Source organism: Gymnoscopelus microlampas (assembly GCF_963454915.1).
Source record: "Gymnoscopelus microlampas genome assembly, chromosome: 17".
Taxonomy (NCBI): Eukaryota; Metazoa; Chordata; class Actinopteri; order Myctophiformes; family Myctophidae; genus Gymnoscopelus; species Gymnoscopelus microlampas.
In genome coordinates, this window is record NC_139954.1 from 8,488,499 (window position 1) to 8,509,090 (window position 20,592).

At 40.7% G+C, this 20,592-nt stretch overlaps 1 protein-coding gene across 5 annotated transcripts in view; it reads right to left on the minus strand.

Annotated features, from left to right (window-relative positions):
• LOC311064646 (glycerol kinase-like) overlaps positions 1-20,592 on the minus strand; it is a 31,936-nt gene extending 11,344 nt beyond the window's left edge. For all 5 annotated transcript variants that reach the window (XR_014602732.1, XR_014602733.1, XM_084084559.1 and 2 more), the window contains exons 1-15: positions 20,452-20,592; positions 16,161-16,234; positions 14,922-15,028; positions 13,743-13,820; positions 12,949-13,028; positions 12,581-12,718; positions 12,268-12,377; positions 11,517-11,583; positions 8,967-9,002; positions 7,892-7,959; positions 7,398-7,440; positions 6,322-6,402; positions 3,552-3,630; positions 3,131-3,227; positions 1,798-1,882 (exon numbers count right to left, since the gene is read on the minus strand). Coding sequence is in view for 3 of the 5 variants with exons in the window: in XM_084084559.1 (XP_083940685.1) it covers positions 1,798-1,882; positions 3,131-3,227; positions 3,552-3,630; positions 6,322-6,402; positions 7,398-7,440; positions 7,892-7,959; positions 8,967-9,002; positions 11,517-11,583; positions 12,268-12,377; positions 12,581-12,718; positions 12,949-13,028; positions 13,743-13,820; positions 14,922-15,028; positions 16,161-16,234; positions 20,452-20,508 (1,200 nt within the window). In the remaining 2 variants the exon portion in view is untranslated. The remainder of the gene's footprint in view (positions 1-1,797; positions 1,883-3,130; positions 3,228-3,551; positions 3,631-6,321; positions 6,403-7,397; positions 7,441-7,891; positions 7,960-8,966; positions 9,003-11,516; positions 11,584-12,267; positions 12,378-12,580; positions 12,719-12,948; positions 13,029-13,742; positions 13,821-14,921; positions 15,029-16,160; positions 16,235-20,451) is intronic.

Here is a 20,592-nt window from a genome sequence, read left to right on the forward strand (position 1 = left end):
TGCCTAATCCTAACCCTGCTATTTACAAATACCCCAGAAATTCAATCAAACAAGGGTAAACTACAGTGCATATTCGTGTATTAAATCGTATAAAAAAAGTGAACCACTTTCAACCTGGCGTCCCTATTTCATATCAATATAGACAGACATTTTCAACAATGTGCATGAAATATTAAATAGGGCTTAAAGGGATAGTTCACCCCCAAAATGACTGTGACTAACTAATGGATAGAAAAAAAGTAATCCTTTGGGTGAACTATCCCTTTAATAGAATGCAGGGAAGTGAAATGCTTTGAGACAAGCTTTCACATTGAATAAGTCTCATCCTTCTTTCATGGATAGCTCAGAAGTCATGTAGACAATGAGTTAGTCAATAACCAAACCTCTTGACCTTTGACCACCAAAATTGCACCATATGTCAGACATTGAGTAATAAATGAAGCAATATGTGAAAGTTAAGTTAAGTCTCATGGTCTTGTGTTGTGACTCGATGGTGACACGCTGTGCATGCTGAGTAGGACAAAGGACAAAGTGTCACAGACAGAGAGACAAACCGAATGAAAAGGTGAAAAGCCGGAACACAACTCGACTGGTTGATCATTAAAGTAAACATGCTCTGAAAATGCACGCAACCCACCCATTTGACCACTAGGCCTGTCACAATTATCACATCATCGTCTAATCGCAATTATTTGAGATAATTGCAATTATTTTTTCATAATCGTTTCCATGTTGAAAAATGTTTTTAAATATTAAAAGAGCAGAAATAGCAGATCTACAAGCTTATAGTTCAGCTATTTCTGCAATTTTTACATGTGTAAAACTATTAAATATGTCAATAATATCTTTGTATATTTCAGTTATTTGTCATATCTGCCCTGTGCAATTGTTGATTATGAATCCTAAAAGGCTTCATATGTTGCAATGTTCAATGGCCAAAAACACAATGAAATCCTTAATCGCAATTATTTGAGGGACAACTAATCGTCAACTTAAATTTGTAATGGTGACAGCCCTACTATACTGACCACTTGTTGTGGCTGCCGTGTTAACACATCGACTGCCTAGATCGAGTTAACTCGATAATAGTAATCCAGCGCTCGACTGCCTAGATCGAGTTATCTCGATATTAGGTATTCTCATTGGTTTCATCTGTGATCGCGCGGGTCTGTTTACTTTTCATCATCACTTTCGTTTTCCGCCTACGTCACACTCACCCGAAGCCGGATGTAAAAAAAAAATTTCGTTTCCGGGTCACATCGTTTTTCTCCGGTCATTTTCGTCCAGAATAGAGAAAACCCCTTTTTTGGACACGCTATAAAATACAAAGGGAAAGCTCCCCTTTTATTTTCTTTGGTCCGGGTGACGATCAGGCATCGTCGTCGTGTATCACATCGTATCACAAGCCGATCAGAGATTGTCGAAGACAATCACATCCGGTTCATGTTGTTTTGACTGTTTGAGCCTGGAGGGAGGGGGGGGGGCGAGTCAGCGAGTCATCGAGGGTGTCATTTTGCTGCGCTCTGCTGGTCGATCGTCGTATGTGTTCAAAACCATGGCCTGAGAAACTTAAATGCATTTAAATGCAGAAAATAGAGAAAACAAAAAAACACGCAAATCGCTGGCAGCCAAGGGGGTAAATTTGGAATAAACTCTGGCAGTCAATGTGTTAAGTGGTTTGATGGGTGGGCCGCAAACGCTTTTGAGATTTTTGAGGGGCTCCCTGATCTTTTTACAAAAGGTTGGTAACCTCTGCAACTGATGAATGTTGTGTAAATGTGTGTCTCTGTCTCTCACCTCTCTGGTCTGGAAGCAGACGGCCTCCAGTGCAGCGAAGGCCAGGTGGTTCCTGTTGGTGAACTGGGTCAGTCCACAGATGATCCTACACAAGATGAAGTACCCTGATTATTTACTCTTAAAAGGACGATTTCACCCATTTTCAACATATCTTCATATCATTTGTCCTCACTAATGCTCATTATGATATGGTCCCATTTTTGTCTACTCTGTATGTGTCCGAAGTATGAAATAGGGCTTAAGAAGTAGCTATATAATTATTATAATGTGTGGTTTGTAATAATATTCTAAATCTGTAAAGTAACTAGTAACAGTTTTCAAATAAGTGTAAGTGGAGTAAAAAGTACAATATTTATAGCCTATTGAAAAACGGACATACTCAAGTAAAAGTACCCTCTAATAAATTACAGTACTTGAGTAAATGTACTTAGTTACTTTCACTGCAAACAGAAGAGATAAGACAGTTGTTATGACCCTCACAGTGTTGACTCACACTTTGTCCTGGAGAACTCATGTGAATACTATTGATTTATATTTCACTTATACAAAATATCCCTTTAAGTGTTTCCCAACCCAGGGGTTTCCCTTTGAGGGGGCCCCTTTGGGGGGGGGGCCCATTGGCACAGCCCCCCCCCAAGCGGGGCCAGACCGCAGGTTAGTAAACCCTGGTCTACACTGCCCTTAACAACCAGTAGGTGTCAGCAGCGACAAGGGATTACAGGACATTGGAACAGTGGTGGAAAAAGTACTCTATTTTTTAGGTAACTTAAGTAATAGTATCAATACTGCAATGTAGAAACACTCTGTTACAAGTGAAAGTCCAGTATTCAAAATATACTTGGTAAAAGTACAAAAGTATTGGTATCAAAATATACTTAAAGTACCAAAAGTAAAAGTACTAAAATGTTTGAAAATAGCAGATCTACAAGCTTGTAGATCTGCTATTTTCAAATAGCCTATGTATAAAAAAGGGCTAAAGTGGTTAATGTATGTTTTATAATATCATGATTTATATCTGCAAAGTAACTAGTAACTTAAGTTTTCAAATAATTGTAGTGGAGTAAAAGTACAATATTTTCCAATGTTCTCCAGTAAGGTAAAAAATACGTACTTAAGTACAGTACTTGAGTACATGTACTTAGTTACTTTCCACCACTGCATTGGAACGTGGGAATTGGCAGATTGACTAAAGTGTGAGAAAAAAAAGAAGTTCACTGAATCCAACAAGATGCTTTGCATGTTGATTTGGATGGTTGCCGTAGTGACGGCTGTCTGAGGTTTCCACAGGTTTTGTTGTAAGTTGTATTATCTGTTAGAGATTCAGCTGTCTCACCCTCTGGCGCTGGGCTCCCAGTATGGTGCGTAGAGTCCAGAGAAAGCTGGGACAAAATAACACCCATACGATGTGCCTACTGCCGCTGCTAGCTGCTCTGCAGGGAGAGAGAGAGAGAGAGAGAGAGAGAGAGAGAGAGAGAGAGAGAGGAGGGGAATCTATAATCAATATCTCATTCTAATACGAATGTAGTTACACTCTGTAATAACTGTATGTACATAGTAGTGGCGTGGTACTGGTGTAATAGCGCAGTGGTTCCTAAACTTTTTAGCTCAAGACCCAAAAGAGAAAGTTTGCCCGGGACCCAAACTAGTGAAAATAGCAGATCTTCTTACACTTTAAAAAATTCATGAAATCCTTTTGAAAAATGTTAGTAAAGGTGTAGTAACGATGCAGTAATGGCGTATGAACAGTGTAGTACCTATCTCTGAGGTGGACTGGACGATACCCATGTTATCCTTCAGCCATCGCACCACAGCCCCTGCTATGGCCACAGAACCCTGAAACGACCAATCACACGTCAGCACCAGGCAGGATGGCAGTTCAGTGACAGACGGGGGCACGAGATATGCCCATTTATAGGCATGTCACTATGACTCAGACATAACCATAAACAAGCCCAATATGGCCATATATAGGCATATATGGAGATCCGGTTGTCCAGAGCCACAGATACCACCGCTATGCATGTGACCATATATGGGACCAACTAACTTCGACACGTGCATCGGCAAGGACTCGAGGGAGCGCGGAGCCCACTGCTGAGTCGTTCAGACATGCGGTTGTCCAGAACCGCTGATCGACCGATATGTCCATATATGGGCATATATGGATTGGAGATATCCAGTTATCAAGAACCACGGATCCAACCAATATGCCCATATATGGCCATGCCAATGTACAGGGTTTAGACATATACTAATGACATCAGGGATCTCCATATACGGGCATAAAAGGGACACAGGTAGACAGACAGATACAGATATCTCCATATATGGGCACAAAAGGGACACAGACGGACGGGTACAACGGGTACTCTGACAAAGCCACCGACACTATGACTCAGACATATCGGCGGTGCGATGTAAGTATGAGGGTCGCGTTAAAGAATATTCCAATTATTATTATTTTTTTTCAAGATGATGTGAAAGATGCAGAAGCGTTGTGTGAGCTTGTGGTTCGGCTATTGTGAAATATAGGGGTGTGCCGATACACTAATTTCACGAAACGATACGATACGATATTTGGCTCACAACTTCGATACGATTTCGATACGATACGATACGCACTTTTTTTATTATGAAAATATATGGAGGAGAAAAAAAGAAAATGCAAACAAATAATTCTGTTTTTGCATTATTCAGACATGCAAACTTGTAGCTTTTCAGCTACAATAGCCGTTTTGAATCCAAATAGTATGACACCTGACCCGAAAAAAAAACATGTTGTCACTCTTTTCACTTCGGGGCCGTTTGCATGCCTGATTATTATGATTGTAAAGAAAAAAAAAAAAAAAAAAATTTTTTTTTTTTTTTTCAAAAACGATATTTTTTTTTTCCAAAACGATACATATCGTCGCGAAAACGTATCGCGATATATCGCGGGACGATATATCGGCACACCCCTAGTGAAATAAATACCTGATGAATGGTTAAAGTGGTTAAACTGATTTTGGTACTATAGTAACTAATTTTGCTGAGGGCCTCCTGGAACCCCCTCAAGGACCCCTGATGGTCCCCGGACCCCACATTGAGATACACTGCTTTAAAAAAAACAATCACTGAGATCTTGAAATGTTTGCCCTGATGTTCCATCTTATAGTGGAGTTCTTTGGGGGGTGGGGGTGGGCGGGGGATGACCTTTGAATGTGAATTCTGGGCTGTTTGTTGCACTTTCTGGTGTGCGACACACATGGTCGCTGTCTGGTGGAAACCTTGTATGTCCAAACCTTTTCAGGAAAGTGAAAAGAGAACCTGTGTTCAAAAGGATCCTATGTAGTTATTATTTAGACACAAGCTCTTTTTAATACGTGTCATTGGTTGAATATTATAAAAGCCACAGACTCACTTAAAGCGGCGCTATGTAACTTGTTTTAATGAATAAAATGTTATTTTGTATGTTAATAGTATGTTAATACGATATAACTAGGGGTGTGCCGATATATCGTCCCGCGATATATCGCGATACGTTTTCGTGACGATATGTATCGTTTTGGGGGAAAAAATATCGTTTTGAAAAAAAAATATATATATATATATATATTTTTTTTACAATAATAATAATCAGGCATGCAAACAGCCCCGAGGTGAAAAGGGTGACAACATGTTTTTTTTTTTTGGGTCAGGTGTCACACTATTGCCCTGTTTGGATTCAAAACGGCTATTGTAGCTGAAAAGCTACAAGTTTGCATGTCTGAATAATGCAAAAACAGAATTATTTGTTTTGCTTTTTTTCTCCCCCATATATTTTCATAATAAAAAAGTGCGAATCGTATCGTCTCGAAATCGTATCGAAGTTGTGAGCCCAATATCGTATCGTACCGTTTCGTGAAATTAGTGTATCGGCACAACCCTAGATATAACTTATACAATTGGGGTGGTTGTATTTTGTCTCCCTGCTCATCTATTCAGACATTTAGATCAGATGCGTCGCTAGGTCTCTACTAGATCGGGGGCTTAGCCCCCCCCGCGCGCGATTCTTTCCGCGGATTTGGGTACTTTTCCCCCCGTTTTTTGTTACTTTATTTCGGTTTTAGGGTTAAGGGTAGGGTTAGGTTAGGGTGATAGATATATAATTCAAAAAAATATATATATATTTTTTTTTTCTATCTTTTTATTTTTTTATTGGTGGCTTTGGGTAAAACTTTGGTGGCTATAGCCACCGAAGCCCCCCCCCCTAACGACGCCACTGATTTAGATCCTGTGTCTAGGTGAGACATGACCTTTGACTTCGATCCCGTTTCTGGTTTGACACAAATGACAACAAGTGACCTGAAGGTCTAGATTGAATTTATCCCCTCTATTAGCTCAATGGGAAAAATGTCAGTACGCAGGAGTACAAATCCGGGGTAGAAGAGGAACGTTACATGTAACATAAGATTTTTCGAAACAACTTCAAACTGACACTATAGTATGACGAAGTGGGGCATTCATTTCCGGAAGAACATAAAGACATGGTACCCAGGTACACACCTCTAGTGCATAGCAGGCTGGCCGGTCCTTCCCCAGTTTGTAGGCTACTGTGGTCAGCAGGCCGTGCTCCGACATCACCGGCTGGGAGGAGACAGCAGAGAGGAGAGAGGAGAGAAGCCTTGTTCGTTTAGAGGTAGTCCAAACTTCTAAACATGTTGCACAAAATCATAGCTAACCCCCACTTGTAACATCATTGTGAAGCACACTGATAACATGTTTTTAAAAAGGATCCCTGGCTAATATGCCTTAATACATTATAATTGCCAGAGGTGGGGTCTTGGACTCGAGACTCGACTTTGACTCGAGTCCCGATTTTGATGACTTTAGACTTGCTTGATCAAATCAAAAATAGACTTGGACTTGACTTGGACTTGAATGACAAAGACTTGTGACTTGACTTGACTTAAACGCCAAAGACTTGTGACTTGACTTGACTTGAGCCCTCTTGACTTGATAATTCAAGTCTTTTGAAGTCACTTAATACTTTACAGCAAGCCCAAATATTAAAATGTTTAATCAACTATTGATTTTCTTAGTGAAAAATCCCGTCCGTCAGTGACTTGTGTCATATTGTAGTAGCGCCTGTGCTTCACGTGTTGTAGTATGTTACCATGTATACCCTGAAGAAGGCATTTGTTTGCCGAAACGTTGGTCTTTTTTACTCTGGGTCCTAAATAAGTGTTTGCACTTTTGCTATAACAGTGTGTGCGGCCACTTTTTGTCCTTTGACAATTTACTTTGAGATCATTCTGCCGTGAGCCGGCACCACTACAAGGACCTGGTGTGCGTAGCACCTTTGTGCGTAGTATGTTACCAAACAGACAACACACACATGTGCGTTTACTCCTGCCGGCCTGTTGCTGCCAGCCCTTCGACTCCAGTGATTATATCTTTCGGATTTAAAGATCACAAGGTGGAATGCAACCATACAAGAATCGCAGTATGCAAGGCATGCAGTGCTAGAATCAACAATAGATTTGCAACTACTTTGAACTTCGATCGACATTTGAAGACACATAAAAACAGGTAACAGGTAAGATATATAAGACAGATATAAGTTAGTCCACACATCTCACCTTCTCGCCTGTGTTTCTGAGCAGGAAGCAGCCGGTCCCGTACCTTCACACAACAGACAACAGACAGACAAGATGATGTTTTCATATAAATAATATAACTCATCTCACAGGATAGAAAGTCAACACACTTTGTAAACAGACATATTGTATCCTACAGAACTCAAAGTCGTCTTCACCACACACACGCACGCACGGACGCACGCACAAACGCACGCACAGGCTTACTGCACGACTTTAGGGGCTGCAGGGCACCAAGCAAGGGGGGGCACCAAGCGCCTGGACAAAAAAAAAGAAAAAGGTCGGACTACTGCAAGTAACGGCACCGAAACCGTCCAGGGGCTGAAATAGCGTGCAATGGTTGCTGAAATACGTCGGCAGCACCCTGCTGATGAAGCGATACTTTGTTTTTAAGTACAGTACTGGAGTAAATGTCTTTAGTTACATTCCACCACTGCATGCGAGGGAGATACAGTGAATGGAGTGAGCTAGCTTACGTGTTTTTGGCCTGGCCATCGTTGAAGCACATCTGACCAACCAGAGCTGCTGACTGGTCGCCTAGACACTGTCACAAAGAAGACACATCTGTCACACATCTGTGCTCTACCTAGACACTGTCACAAGACTGGTCACCTAGACACTGTCACACATCTGTACTCTGCCTAGACACTGTCACAAGACTGGTCACCTAGACTCTGTCACAGACTGTCACACATCTGTACTCTACCTAGACACTGTCACAAGACTGGTCACCTAGACACTGTCACACATCTGTACTCTGCCTAGACACTGTCACAAGACTGGTCACCTAGACACTGTCACACATCTGCACTCTGCCTAGACACTGTCACACATCTGTACTCGGCCTAGACACTGTCACACATCTGTACTCTACCTAGACAATGTCACAAGACTGGTCACCTAGACACTGTCACCCATCTGTACTCTACCTAGACAATGTCACAAGACTGGTCACCTAGACACTGTCACACATCTGTACTCTGCCTAGACACTGTCACAAGACTGGTCACCTAGAGACTGTCACACATCTGTACTCTGCCTAGACACTGTCACAAGACTGGTCACCTAGACGCTGTCACACATCTGTACTCTGCCTAGACACTGTCACAAGACTGGTCACCTAGACACTGTCACACATCTGTACTCTACCTAGACACTGTCAGAAGAGGACACATCTGTCACACATAGTATGACTGGTCACCTACTGTAGGCCAGTGGTTCTCAAACTTTTTCATGTCAAGGACCTCCAAAATAATATGTATTTGGCCACAGATCTCTATCTGAAAAGATTTTGTGCAGGGGACCCCCATACAAGATTTGCGAAGTTGTGAGCTTGTAGATCTGCTTTTTAGAATAACCAACGTGTAAAGGTTTAAAGTGGTTAAACTGCTTTTGATGTAATATTAACACATTGTTGGGAACCCCTGGAACACCCTCAAGTACCCCCCTGGGGGTCCCCGGACCCCACTTTGAGAACCACTGATCTAACTAAAATGACAGTATGACATAGATATGAAATGCGTCAGATTAAAGACAAAGACGTTCTCTTACCCCCGAGATGGGAACTCCTTCCAGAGAGCTGGATTTCTACAAGAGGAAGAAAGCAGAGGGACACCCTGAATGATCCAAAAACAATATGCACAAAACAACTAGCTAAAGTGTAAGTGAGTGATATGTTTTTGTTATAATAAGTGTTAAATACTGTAGCTCTATATACTGATAGTAATCATTGTTATATCCCGTTGAGACCTCAGGCCGATTATAAACCAGTAGTTCTCACACTTTCAAGATTTTTCAAAAAAGGTTCAACAATAGCAGATGTACAAGCTTGCAGTGTGAGCTTGTATATCTGCTTTTTTTAATAGCCAACGTAAAAATCTAAAATGACACAGATGCTTTCCCGATTTGTTCAGGGTCTCCAGCTATTTTGTGAACAGAAAATAAATGTTCAGGTCGGGATACCAATTTCATCCAATCAGGAGAGAGAGAGAGAGAGAGATAAGAACTGTATTGATCCCGCGGGGGAAGTTCAGGCGCCAAAGACTCGTACAGGATACAATAAACAAGTTGGAAATTGGAAGTGATGAAATAAATAAATAAATAAATAAATGAATGAGCAGCCAAAACTGGAACTGGAACACTATCAAATTGAAGCTGATGAATGGCAATGACATCAATGAAGGGGATTCCAAGCTAACAGAAACTACAGCCTTTCTCTTCCTGGGAGGTTAGCATGTTGAAATTAGAAGCCATTGTTCTTGCATTAATAAAACAAATTTACAAAAGTTTGAAATCTTGTTAAGCCTCAGGTGAGACAGCCTCAGCTTAACCCATTAAGACCTGAGGCCGATTCTACAAATGTCGTATGAAATTACATATGTACGTATTTGGCCGCCGACCTACATCTCAATATATTTAGTTCTAGGGACCCCCAGAAGCAAAGATTTAAGTTACAAATGTTTCCTTTAAAAATATATATTCAAAGATTTGCAAATAATTTCAAGATTTTTCAAAAATAGCAGATCTACAAGCTCATAGCGCGAAGTGACACGATATGAGCTTGTAGATATTTTATTTTTGAATAGCCAAAGAAATAACACAGATGCTTTCCCCGTCTTCATGGGTTAAAATGACCTGCCTACTGATGATGTCATTAGTATGGAGGTTTCAGAATTGTCCACAGCCCTCCTCTGAGAAATGGTGCCATCTTAAAATGGGCATTAGTGAGGAGCAAAGGTTGAAAATGGGTGAAGTGCTCCTTTAAGCCAACATTTTAGGCACAAAACATGAGCTCTGAACACGGGACAAGGTGCACATTTTGTTTGTAGACATTCTGTACAGATGAGATGACCAATGATACAGTACGAAACAGACAAACACCCACGTGTAGTACACACAGTAAAATAAAATCCTCAGTGTTTATTTATCTCTGAGAGTATAAACATGGACACAAATGGACTATTACATGTTACACTCAGAGCTATATTAAGATTATTTTCCTTTATTATTATTTTCTATGTTTTATTCTTGTGTCCCACCATTGACTTCCATTAATGGTATAGGGTAAGAGATATTTTTTGGTTAAAACAAAATGTTTTTTGTTAAAAGCTCTGTATTCTGATAATAATCTCAGGAGAGAGTGCCCATTTATCAGCTTCACTTTTATAGTGCAGAAAAAAGAACCTGTGTTCCAATGGATCCAAGTTATTATTTAGTCAGAAGCTATTTTTAATACTTTTCATTGGTTGAATATTTGTAAAACCCACAGACAAACGTAACTACTTTCACTTTCAGCTAATATAGCCAACTTTGTGTGACACTGTTTTACAAAGAAGTAGGGCATTCATTTCCAAAAAAAATTGAAATATCGAGATACAAAGTCTGGGTCAGACTTTTACAGTCTTTTATAACCTTCTTTACTGTCTTTATCATCCGTGCATCTTTTCATAGGAAGATAGAGCATGTTTATCAGCTCATAACAGGGTTAATAAGATACATCTATTTTATGAGACCGTAATGTTGTTTGTGTCCTCATTGCAGACTTAGTGCCCTTAGGGCCTCTTCCAAAGGCCACTACATGCTTCACAGAGAGTCCAACCCAAGGGGCTAGCATCCGGTTTCTAATTTGAGGCCATATAGGAAGTGGCAGTTCATATGAATGGCCGCTAGTTTAGCTATTTCCCCCATGATTTCCCCCCTGGTGGCTTCAGAAGCAAAAACTCTCCATTAAAGCGAATGGGTTTTTGGCCGGACTTTACACTTGATTTTATTACCTTAATGAACATTGTCATAAATACTTTATGCTTCCAGTCACTAGTTTAAAGTCTTCCTTCAATTGCTATGATATGCGTTTAGTAAATTATGGTCCCATTAATGAAGTGAAATCAGACACACACACACGCGCACGCACACACACACACACACACACACACACACACACACACACACACACACACACACACACACACACACACACACACACACACACACACACACACACACACACACACACACACACACACACACACACACACACACACACACACACACACACACACACACACACACACACACACACACACAAACGGTTTATGAACGTACCATCCACCCATAGATTTCAGAAGAGCTTCTAACTTTAGGGAGTATTTCCATGGGAACATCAAAGTACCTGAAAACAGACACATTATTTTGTTACCATGTGTTATTATGGTGGTGGAAAGTAACTAAGTACATTTACTCAAATACTCTACTTGAGTATACTTTTGAGGTACTTTTACTTTACTAGAATATGTAAATGTTTCAATACTTTATACTTCTGGTCCACTATATCTCAGAGGCAAATATTGTAATTTTTTTACAAAAAATAGCTGATGTACAGTACAAGATCACAAATCGTTGAGAGCTTGTAGATCAGCAATTTGCATATTGCAGTGCATAGAGCCACAGTGGCTCAGAGCCTTTGCCTGATATGATGAGCAGAAGCCTATCTCCACCGGCTAAGAGGGAATTCCCCTTAAGGCTAGTGATGAAGATGTTGGCTTTCTACGCGGGAGACCCGGGTTAGAATGCCGGGCATTACACTTGCAAAAGAGACTTTGTCACAGGAATGTTTCACTATGCAATGCATAAAAATAGACGATACAAGAAAAAATTTGATAAAACAAGCATACATGCTAACTACCAAAAACGTGGAAGATCATAAAACTTTAAAAAAAAAAAAAAGTCCTAAAAATATAACAGCCTCCGACCTAATAAATGCAATAAAACCAAATAAATACAATAAAACCATGAAAGAAAACACCAATAAAATGACCACTGTATAACTAAACATCTATTCTAGGTATAGGTATACCTGCAGAGCTCTGGGTCCCATTCCAGTGAATGGATGTTAAAGAGCATGGTACGACTGGCGTTAGAAACATCCGTACAGTGAACACCCCCGTCTCTGCCTCCTGTAAGACACTAACATGCAGAAAACACAGACACATTTAGGGTTCGTTCACACCACGCATGATAACTAAAGCGATAATTATTAAGTATATAATTACTTTTGCAGAAAATAGCAGATCAACAACTTGTGAAGGGCCCTTTATTACATGTCAAATATATCCTTGAACCATAATTCCGGTTTGTGTATGTTCTGTCTGTCTGTCTCTGTTCCATACCCAGATGATCCAGGAGTCGACGGTACCGAACATGGCTCTCTGCTCCACCACGGCCTGTCTCACCTCCTCCACGTTATCCAACATCCAACGCAGCTTCACTGCACTGAAGTACGTACTGATAGGAAGACCTGTCTTATGCTGCACACAGACACACACACACACACACACACACACACACACACACACACACACACACACACACACACACACACACACACACGCACGCACGCACGCACGCACGCACGCACGCACGCACGCACGCACGCACGCACGCACGCAGGCAGGCAGATTTTGTAATAATTGTGACAGCAGGTAATAATCTAAAATAAATGAATAAAACAAAATCAAATAAACGGTGATAATCCTACCTTGAGGTGGTCCTTGTTTCGGCCAGGCGTTCTGTTGATAAGTCTCTCTACAGTGGGCTGAGTCCGCATGTCCAACCACACTGCACACAGCAACACACAGAAGAAGCAGTCACATCACATTTGGTCTCGCGTAGCCAGACAACTATTCCACAATCTCCGAATGCTACATATTATATAGAGTCTGGAACTACACCTCCCGAAAGCAGAGAAAGAGAGCTGTAGTCACCTGTTAGTGATTTCCGTTCACAAAAATATCTTTAAAAATGAACATATTTTTGAATTCCCATTTCTGCTAAGCAGCAAGCTATACCTCCTCACTGTGGGGTGGAAACCTCATATATCCAAAACAGTTACTTTTCAGGATTCAAATAAAAAAATGGCTAAAGTAGCAGGCAAGCTCAAAGTAACAGTTTGGTGTGACTACACCCTGAGGTCATTTTAACATCTACTCAGGTTTTAGTGTGCGCCCCAGGCAGATTTTAAGTTGCTCAGTTCAATGTTTAGAGTTCGATATTCACATCAGTCCCCTATAAGCCCATTTAACTTGAAACTCCATAGTTCTATTGATAGATACTTTCCTTATCTGCATGGGGGACAACTACATTATACTTTATGGATCAGACAGACAGACAGACAGACAGACAGACAGACAGACAAACAGACAGATACTTTATTGATCCTGAAGGAGAGGCCACGTCTTAGGGCAGTGGTGGTAAACTCACCGATAGCATTTTACAAAGTGTCCTGTCTGTCTGTCTGTCTGTCTGTCTGTCAGTCAGTAGTGGTAAACTCACCGATAGCATTGTACAAAGGCTGTCCTGTCTGTTTGTCCCAAACCAAGGTCGTCTCTCTCTGATTGGTCACTCCCACCGCTGAGGAGACAAAACACACACAATTACATTGCTATCCACACAGATTTGTTGACAAAGTGCAAGGACAGAGTGAAAGACATGAACCTTGAAATACTCTGGTTTTCAACCATCTGGTTACTAATGGACTCTTTACGGGTCCGTAACTCTGAGAGTTACAGACCTCTCAGAGTTACATAAGCACTGAGGATTTTACAGTGTAGATTCCAGTAGTTTATTTCATTGATAGTTACTGCTAGTACAGCAGTTACACATCAAGTCCCTCTCCCCTCTCATACATTCTGACCCCGTCTCACTATTGTCTATTTCCGCTATTCATTGAAGTATCTACGGTAGGACTGAAATGGACAAAATGTCCATTTGCAAAGCTTGTGTTATGTCTCATGTGCATGTGAACATTTCCTGTCTCTGTATCAACTCACTGAGTGTGATTCTGCCTCAGATACTGTCCATCATAATGTCTCCCTTTCAATATTCTCTCTCTCTCTCTCTCTCTCTCTCTCTCTCTCTCTCTCTCTCTCTCTCTCTCTCTCTCTCTCTCTCTCTCTCTCTCTCTCTCTCTCTCTCTCTCTCTCTCTCTCTCTCTCTCTCTCTCTCTCTCTCTCTCTCTCTCTCTCTCTCTCTCTCTCTCTCTCTCTCTCTCTCTCTCTCTCTCTCTCTCTCTCTCTCTCTCTCTCTCTCTCTCAGATTATTCACCTACCGACAATCATATCACCGTCCCAATATGAAGGACCACCCTTAAGTTTTACTCTTTGCGTTGGTTCTGCAATGCAGTTATGTGGTAAAAAAAATAAAAAATACACCCCTTTCCTTTCCTTAACACATTAAGACCGGGAAAGCCTATATGTTGTTATACCTTTAAAACCGGGAAAGCATCTGTGTCATTTTAGATGTTGCTATGTATATAGCAACAGGAATTTCTTTACATTTTTTGAATAAACAATTTAAGATTTTCTGAAAACTTAGGTTAGGATTTAGAAGGCGTGCACACACACACACACACACACACACACACACACACACACACACACACACACACACACACACACACACACACACACACACACACACACACACACACACACACACACACACACACACAACCTTTTATATTGGAGACATCAATCTTGAGGTGTCCCAGTTTCTCACAGGTCCTCTCCAGACACTCGTACACTGACTGGATTATCTCCATAGGATCTTCCTCCACCCATCTGAACACGCACACAAATCAATAATGGTTTGATTGGTCTTTATTGGTCTTTATTTTACACAATCCTGTCGTTTGTGCATGGATGTATCTATGGGAGAATGCATGTCCAACAGCTCATTTCCTAAGCATAACATAAGAGAAATACAGCATTCAATACAACATGACATCCGAGGAATAAGCTATACGATCTGTTATCATTGATCCAGCTGTGGCTGGATCACTATGATCCAGCATAAATGGTCCCTAAAGGCCCATTTATGCTTTGAGTGTTGACCAACGTGTCACACGAGGGAAGTGACGTCAAACGATGTGTCGAAGAGGACCTTAGCCGACCTTTTGTGGCAAGGCTGTCGTGTCGGTGATTCAGACAATATGACGCAGACAATATGAATGCTCAAAACTCTGTACTTTGAGAGGCACGTAGTGCATGGGTGCTGATGAGAAAAACTTTTTTTTTAGTCAACGACAAGCGCCAATGGAGTCCCTGGTGGAGTCTGGATTTTCTTTTTTTCATTGTGTAATTTGGTGCATTCTGGCCATGATTGCTATTAGGATTGAACAATGAATCAAAAGGGGCTGCAATTTAATTGCATAAAAGAGAGGAGAGGTCCAAATGGACTTCAAAACAAGGTATTCTATTGTTTTAGGTATTCACTGGTCCAAATGAAGTACAATATTAATTTACCCCTTAAATGTATACTACGGTAAAAGGAACATGTTTTTGCATGTAGCAGTCGTTTAACAACAACTTATTTTTTCCCCTTCAATGAGTTAGTCCTAAGCTAGGTACAACAACATGACCATTACCGGCAAATCTGGTATGTGATTATGTGTTATTACAGTAGTAAACTATTTGGTCAAATAATAATGATGGTATCTTTGAGTTAATGATACAACTGAAAAATGTGGCCATGCTTGAGGAAATTATATCAGATGGTGGAGATATGTGAAAGTGTGACTGTGAAGACACAATTCTTCCAGTCCTGGTTGGACATTAACATGTATGAACACATGAAGATGACAAATTAAACTATTTTCTTTTACTGACTGATGTAGATTCTGGTTGCCTTTAAATCACAGGCTATATCAAATAAAAATACTCAAGAAAAGTACAGATCCTCAGTCGAACTCACCCCTCTTTAGGGAAGAGCTGGGTGATCTCCACTTGATGGTGGCTGATCAGCTCTGCTGTCTTAGCGTTGAATACCTGCAGAGGACAGAGGTTATGGTCAGTACAGCAGCAACTTTTTCATGCCAAGGACCCCCAAATTCAACCCCATCTGAAAAGATGTTGTGCCAGGAACCCCCCATGCAAGATTTGTGTTGATGAAAGGTTTCAAAATATTCAAAATCTTTCACTTTTCTTCCCAAGATTTTTTGAAAATAGTCAATATATAAGGTTAAAGTGTTTAAATTTACTTTGATGTTATGTTTACAATTTTTCTGGGGACCTCCCAGAACCCACCCAAGGACCCCACTTTGAGAATCGCTGCTGTGTTTGAGTTGATAAGTAGCCAGGAGGTCAATAAAACACTGAAGTCAGAGTCACGATGGAACACCAGAATGTGTGTTTACAGAGAGGCCATTGAAAGAGTTACGACACTCTTTGATCACGCCGCTATGTGATCACATGGTTCATTTATCGCGCGTGTTTCATCAACATCCATTACCCACTAAAAACAGCTGGTCTGCAAGCTCACAGCGCATCACAGTATTTTTAAGTGGGGTCCCGACTCCGGGGGCCCTCAAGGGTCCTTGAGGGGGTTCCAGGCAAAAATGTGTAAATATAGCATCACAATCAGTTTAACCACTCTAATCTTATTTCATACTTTAGCTATTCAAAAATAGCTGATCTACAGGCTCACACAACGTGTCACGATGGGGTCCCTGGCACAACATATTTTCAGATGGGGGTCCGTGGCCAAATACGTAATCAATTAGGGGGTCCTTGACATGAAAATGTTGGAGAACCACTATATTAGAGACTCACAGGTAGTGCAAAGGGACAGTAAACAAAAGCAGGAGATTTACAACCAGCAACAACGCTGCCAACCCACTCAGGGACGGTTGGCACACATCTCTCAACCCTGGGAGAGTTGGCACACATCTCACATCCTGAATGTCTAAATAAAGACCCAAATAAAGACCTCATGGTTCCCACACAAAGGTCACTATGGACATTCAAACCCACATCACCATGATGAGCACATGATGGGAGAGAGAGATCACAGTTTGATGACGTTAGACTGGACAGATTCTCAACATATCTACCGATTGTTATGAAGGCTTACATATTAAAATATTATTGTCAGCGGCATTAGGGCACAATATATTGTACCGATACTTCTGACAATAACATTTTAACCAGAATGAATCACTGATCTTTCCCTGTTTGGACTGTTATACATAATACACAAAAACAGGCTAAAATGATCTGAGGTTTGGAAGAAAAAACAACTATATAAAACTAGATCTTCTGCACAGCCTGCACAGTAAAATTCTCAGTGTTCATTTATACTTCTGTAACTTAGAGCGAGCCAAGGAATAAAGAGGTTTCCTACAAGAGTGCAGTGGGAGAAATAGGATGTAACACACTGCTGAGGTTAACTGTCACAGTGAGGGGGAAGAAATAGGATGTAACACACTACACTAATGAGGGTTAACCATAGATGGTTAACTGTCTGCAGTAATGAGCTCAGAGAATTAACACAGTGTGGTATCACCTGCTGTCCAGTAAACACACACACACACACACACACACAATGTATTTTTATTGTATTTTATGTAAATTAGGTTTTGTTTTTTGTATGTCAGTATCTGTCGATTTGTGTAAGGGGACCACAGTGGAAATTACTTTACTGTGTGTAGTTTTTTTTATTATCCTTTATTGCCCTTTTAACCTTCTTGTCACGGTCAGGGTATTCCAAACTCATACCTTGACATAAATAAATCTAATCAAAGACACACACACACACACACACACACACACACACACACACACACACACACACACACACACACACACACACAGTTGGCCAGTGGACAGAGGTGTCCTTGCACAACCTTACCAGGGCAGATCATATGATACATCACGCATATGATCATTCATTACGCACATTGACTGGACAGTCAATGTGCGTAATCCCACCATTACATCATTGAAGGCAACGATGATTGCAATACTAAAATGATAAGCCACCAATCACTTCAACACTCCACCTAACACTTAAAGGAGCACTTTAACCATTTTCAACCTTATCTTCGTATAATTGGTACTCACTAATGCTCATTATACGATGGCACCATTTCTGATGCCATGGACTGTGGACAGTTCAAAGTTCAAACCCCTGCCTACCAATGACATCATAAGGATAATTCCTTTTAACAGGTCGTTCATGAAAGTCCTTGCGGTCTTGTTTCCAATGAGAACCTGTGAGCAATTAGGGGTTAAGAGTCTTGCTCAGGGACAAATTTCATTTCATCGACTCATATGCTGGCGTGGCCTGGAATCGAACCTGTGGCAACCAGGGCCTCTGGCTCCCTAGGCGGGCTCACTAACCACTCAGCTATGGCCGCCCCCTTCAATTAGGATTCCAAGATAATGGAAATTACAGCCTCTCTCCTCCTGGAAAGTGAGGAAAAAAGAAGCGGGAGAAGTATAGAGCCCTGAGTGACCCCGTTCAACAAAGTATAAAGGGTTAGTTAAATTCAGGCACATTGAACTTTGAAAAGGCCTAAAATTATGTATGAAGTTTGGTGCAGGTGTGTGTGTGTGTGTGTGTGTGTGTGTGTGTGTGTGTGTGTGTGTGTATGTGTGTGTGTGTGTGTGTGTGTGTGTGTGTGTGTGTGTGTGTGTGTGTGTGTGTGTGTGTGTGTGTGTGTGTGTGTGTGTGTGTGTGTGTGTGTGTGTGTGTGTGTGTGTGTGTGTGTTAAATTGTTAATCACAATTATTAATTAACTACAATGTCATGATTGTGATTCGTGACAGCCCTACTTACTTTATGGTCTGCTAAAAAAAACGTGAAAACGATGCATTCACCTTTCTGAGTGGTTAGTATAATACTTTATTTTACACAACAGAGCTTCAGCAGACCACTGTGTTCCAACAGGCGTCATGCCAGATTTCTGGGCCTGATGCCGATCTCGACTTTGGACAGTCGCAGGGTAACTGGTTACCGATGTGACCCATATTTGATGAACAAGCAAACAAGTAAATAAACACATAAACTGAATGTATCTACAAGCTCACAGCCCATCTACAATCTCACACCCAATCTACAAGCTCAAACATTGCCAAACCGATATCAGTCTGGCTCTAATGTCAAACCAGACAGTCTTCCACTTGACCAGGCTGAGATTTAGAAAGACCATAATTTTCTTTTGCTGTTTCTTTATAAAAAAAGAAAAGAAAAAAATACTTTGAGTATAAAACAAAATGTGAGGAAGGCAAATGTAAGAGAAATAATTTACTGAAGCTTCAGCTTCCCTTACGACTGGACTTTCATCCAAAACGACAAAGATCATGTTTAGAATTCCACGGGACTCACAGGTCAATAAAGATAATGGTAAATCCATGTCAGTCACCCTGCTACAGATATGGCTCAGGAGAAGGAGAAGTGTAAAGGCGGTGTAAGTGATATTGTTTGGTTTAAAACAAAAAGGTCTTGTTAAAAAGTTAAAGCTCTATATTGTGATAGTAATACTTGCTATAAAGTGTTCAGTAACAGAGGTCTTGTCTCTCCTGCTCTTTTAATAAACAGAAAACAAATGTTCAGGTGGGTCACCAATTTCATCCAATCAAGAGAGAGAACCATTTATCACCTTACATTTTATAGCATTCCAATTGCAATTTTGTCTGCTTGTTCCTTTGGTTTCTTCACTGATCACTTCAAGTTTCAATTGTTTATCCTGTATCCTATATGAGTTCCCTTCTGATTGGATACAATTACCATCCAGACCTTTATTTCCTTACATTTCGCTGCTTGTTTCTGTATGAGTAGTAGCAAAAAAAAATTGATTATTTATATTTCTTTCTTTTTCTTTTTTTTTTACACAATTCTTTGCTAAAATTGCTTTACTTGAAACGTGTCAACTGTTCCTGTGTGTTCAAAAAGTATACATGTCAGATTTAAAGCACTTAAAAACTGAATTAACTTTAATTAAATCATGAATGAGTTACAATAACCTTCATGCAGTGTACCTGCTGAGCCGGTAGAGGGCGCACAATACATCTATTATCATATCATATCACCTTGCTCAGTCCAACTAGCCTTGGTACATAAATCCTCCGTGTGTGAATATATCTATGTGTAACTCCAGCGGTGGACAGATGGAACCAAAGGGAAGCAAATATAGAACCAAATAATGTTGAGTTAACCCAATTATGGTGCATTATTAGTGTTAATTCATTGATGGATTCCTCACCAGAAACCTTGTGGAGCTGGTTCCCTGGTCAATGGCAGCTACCAGAGGGTCCGTCATATCTTCACCCCGGCGACAACTTCTGTATCCTGGATGTCTCCGTGTGGTGTGACAGCCCAAAAAAACACAGCCTGTGTGTGTGTG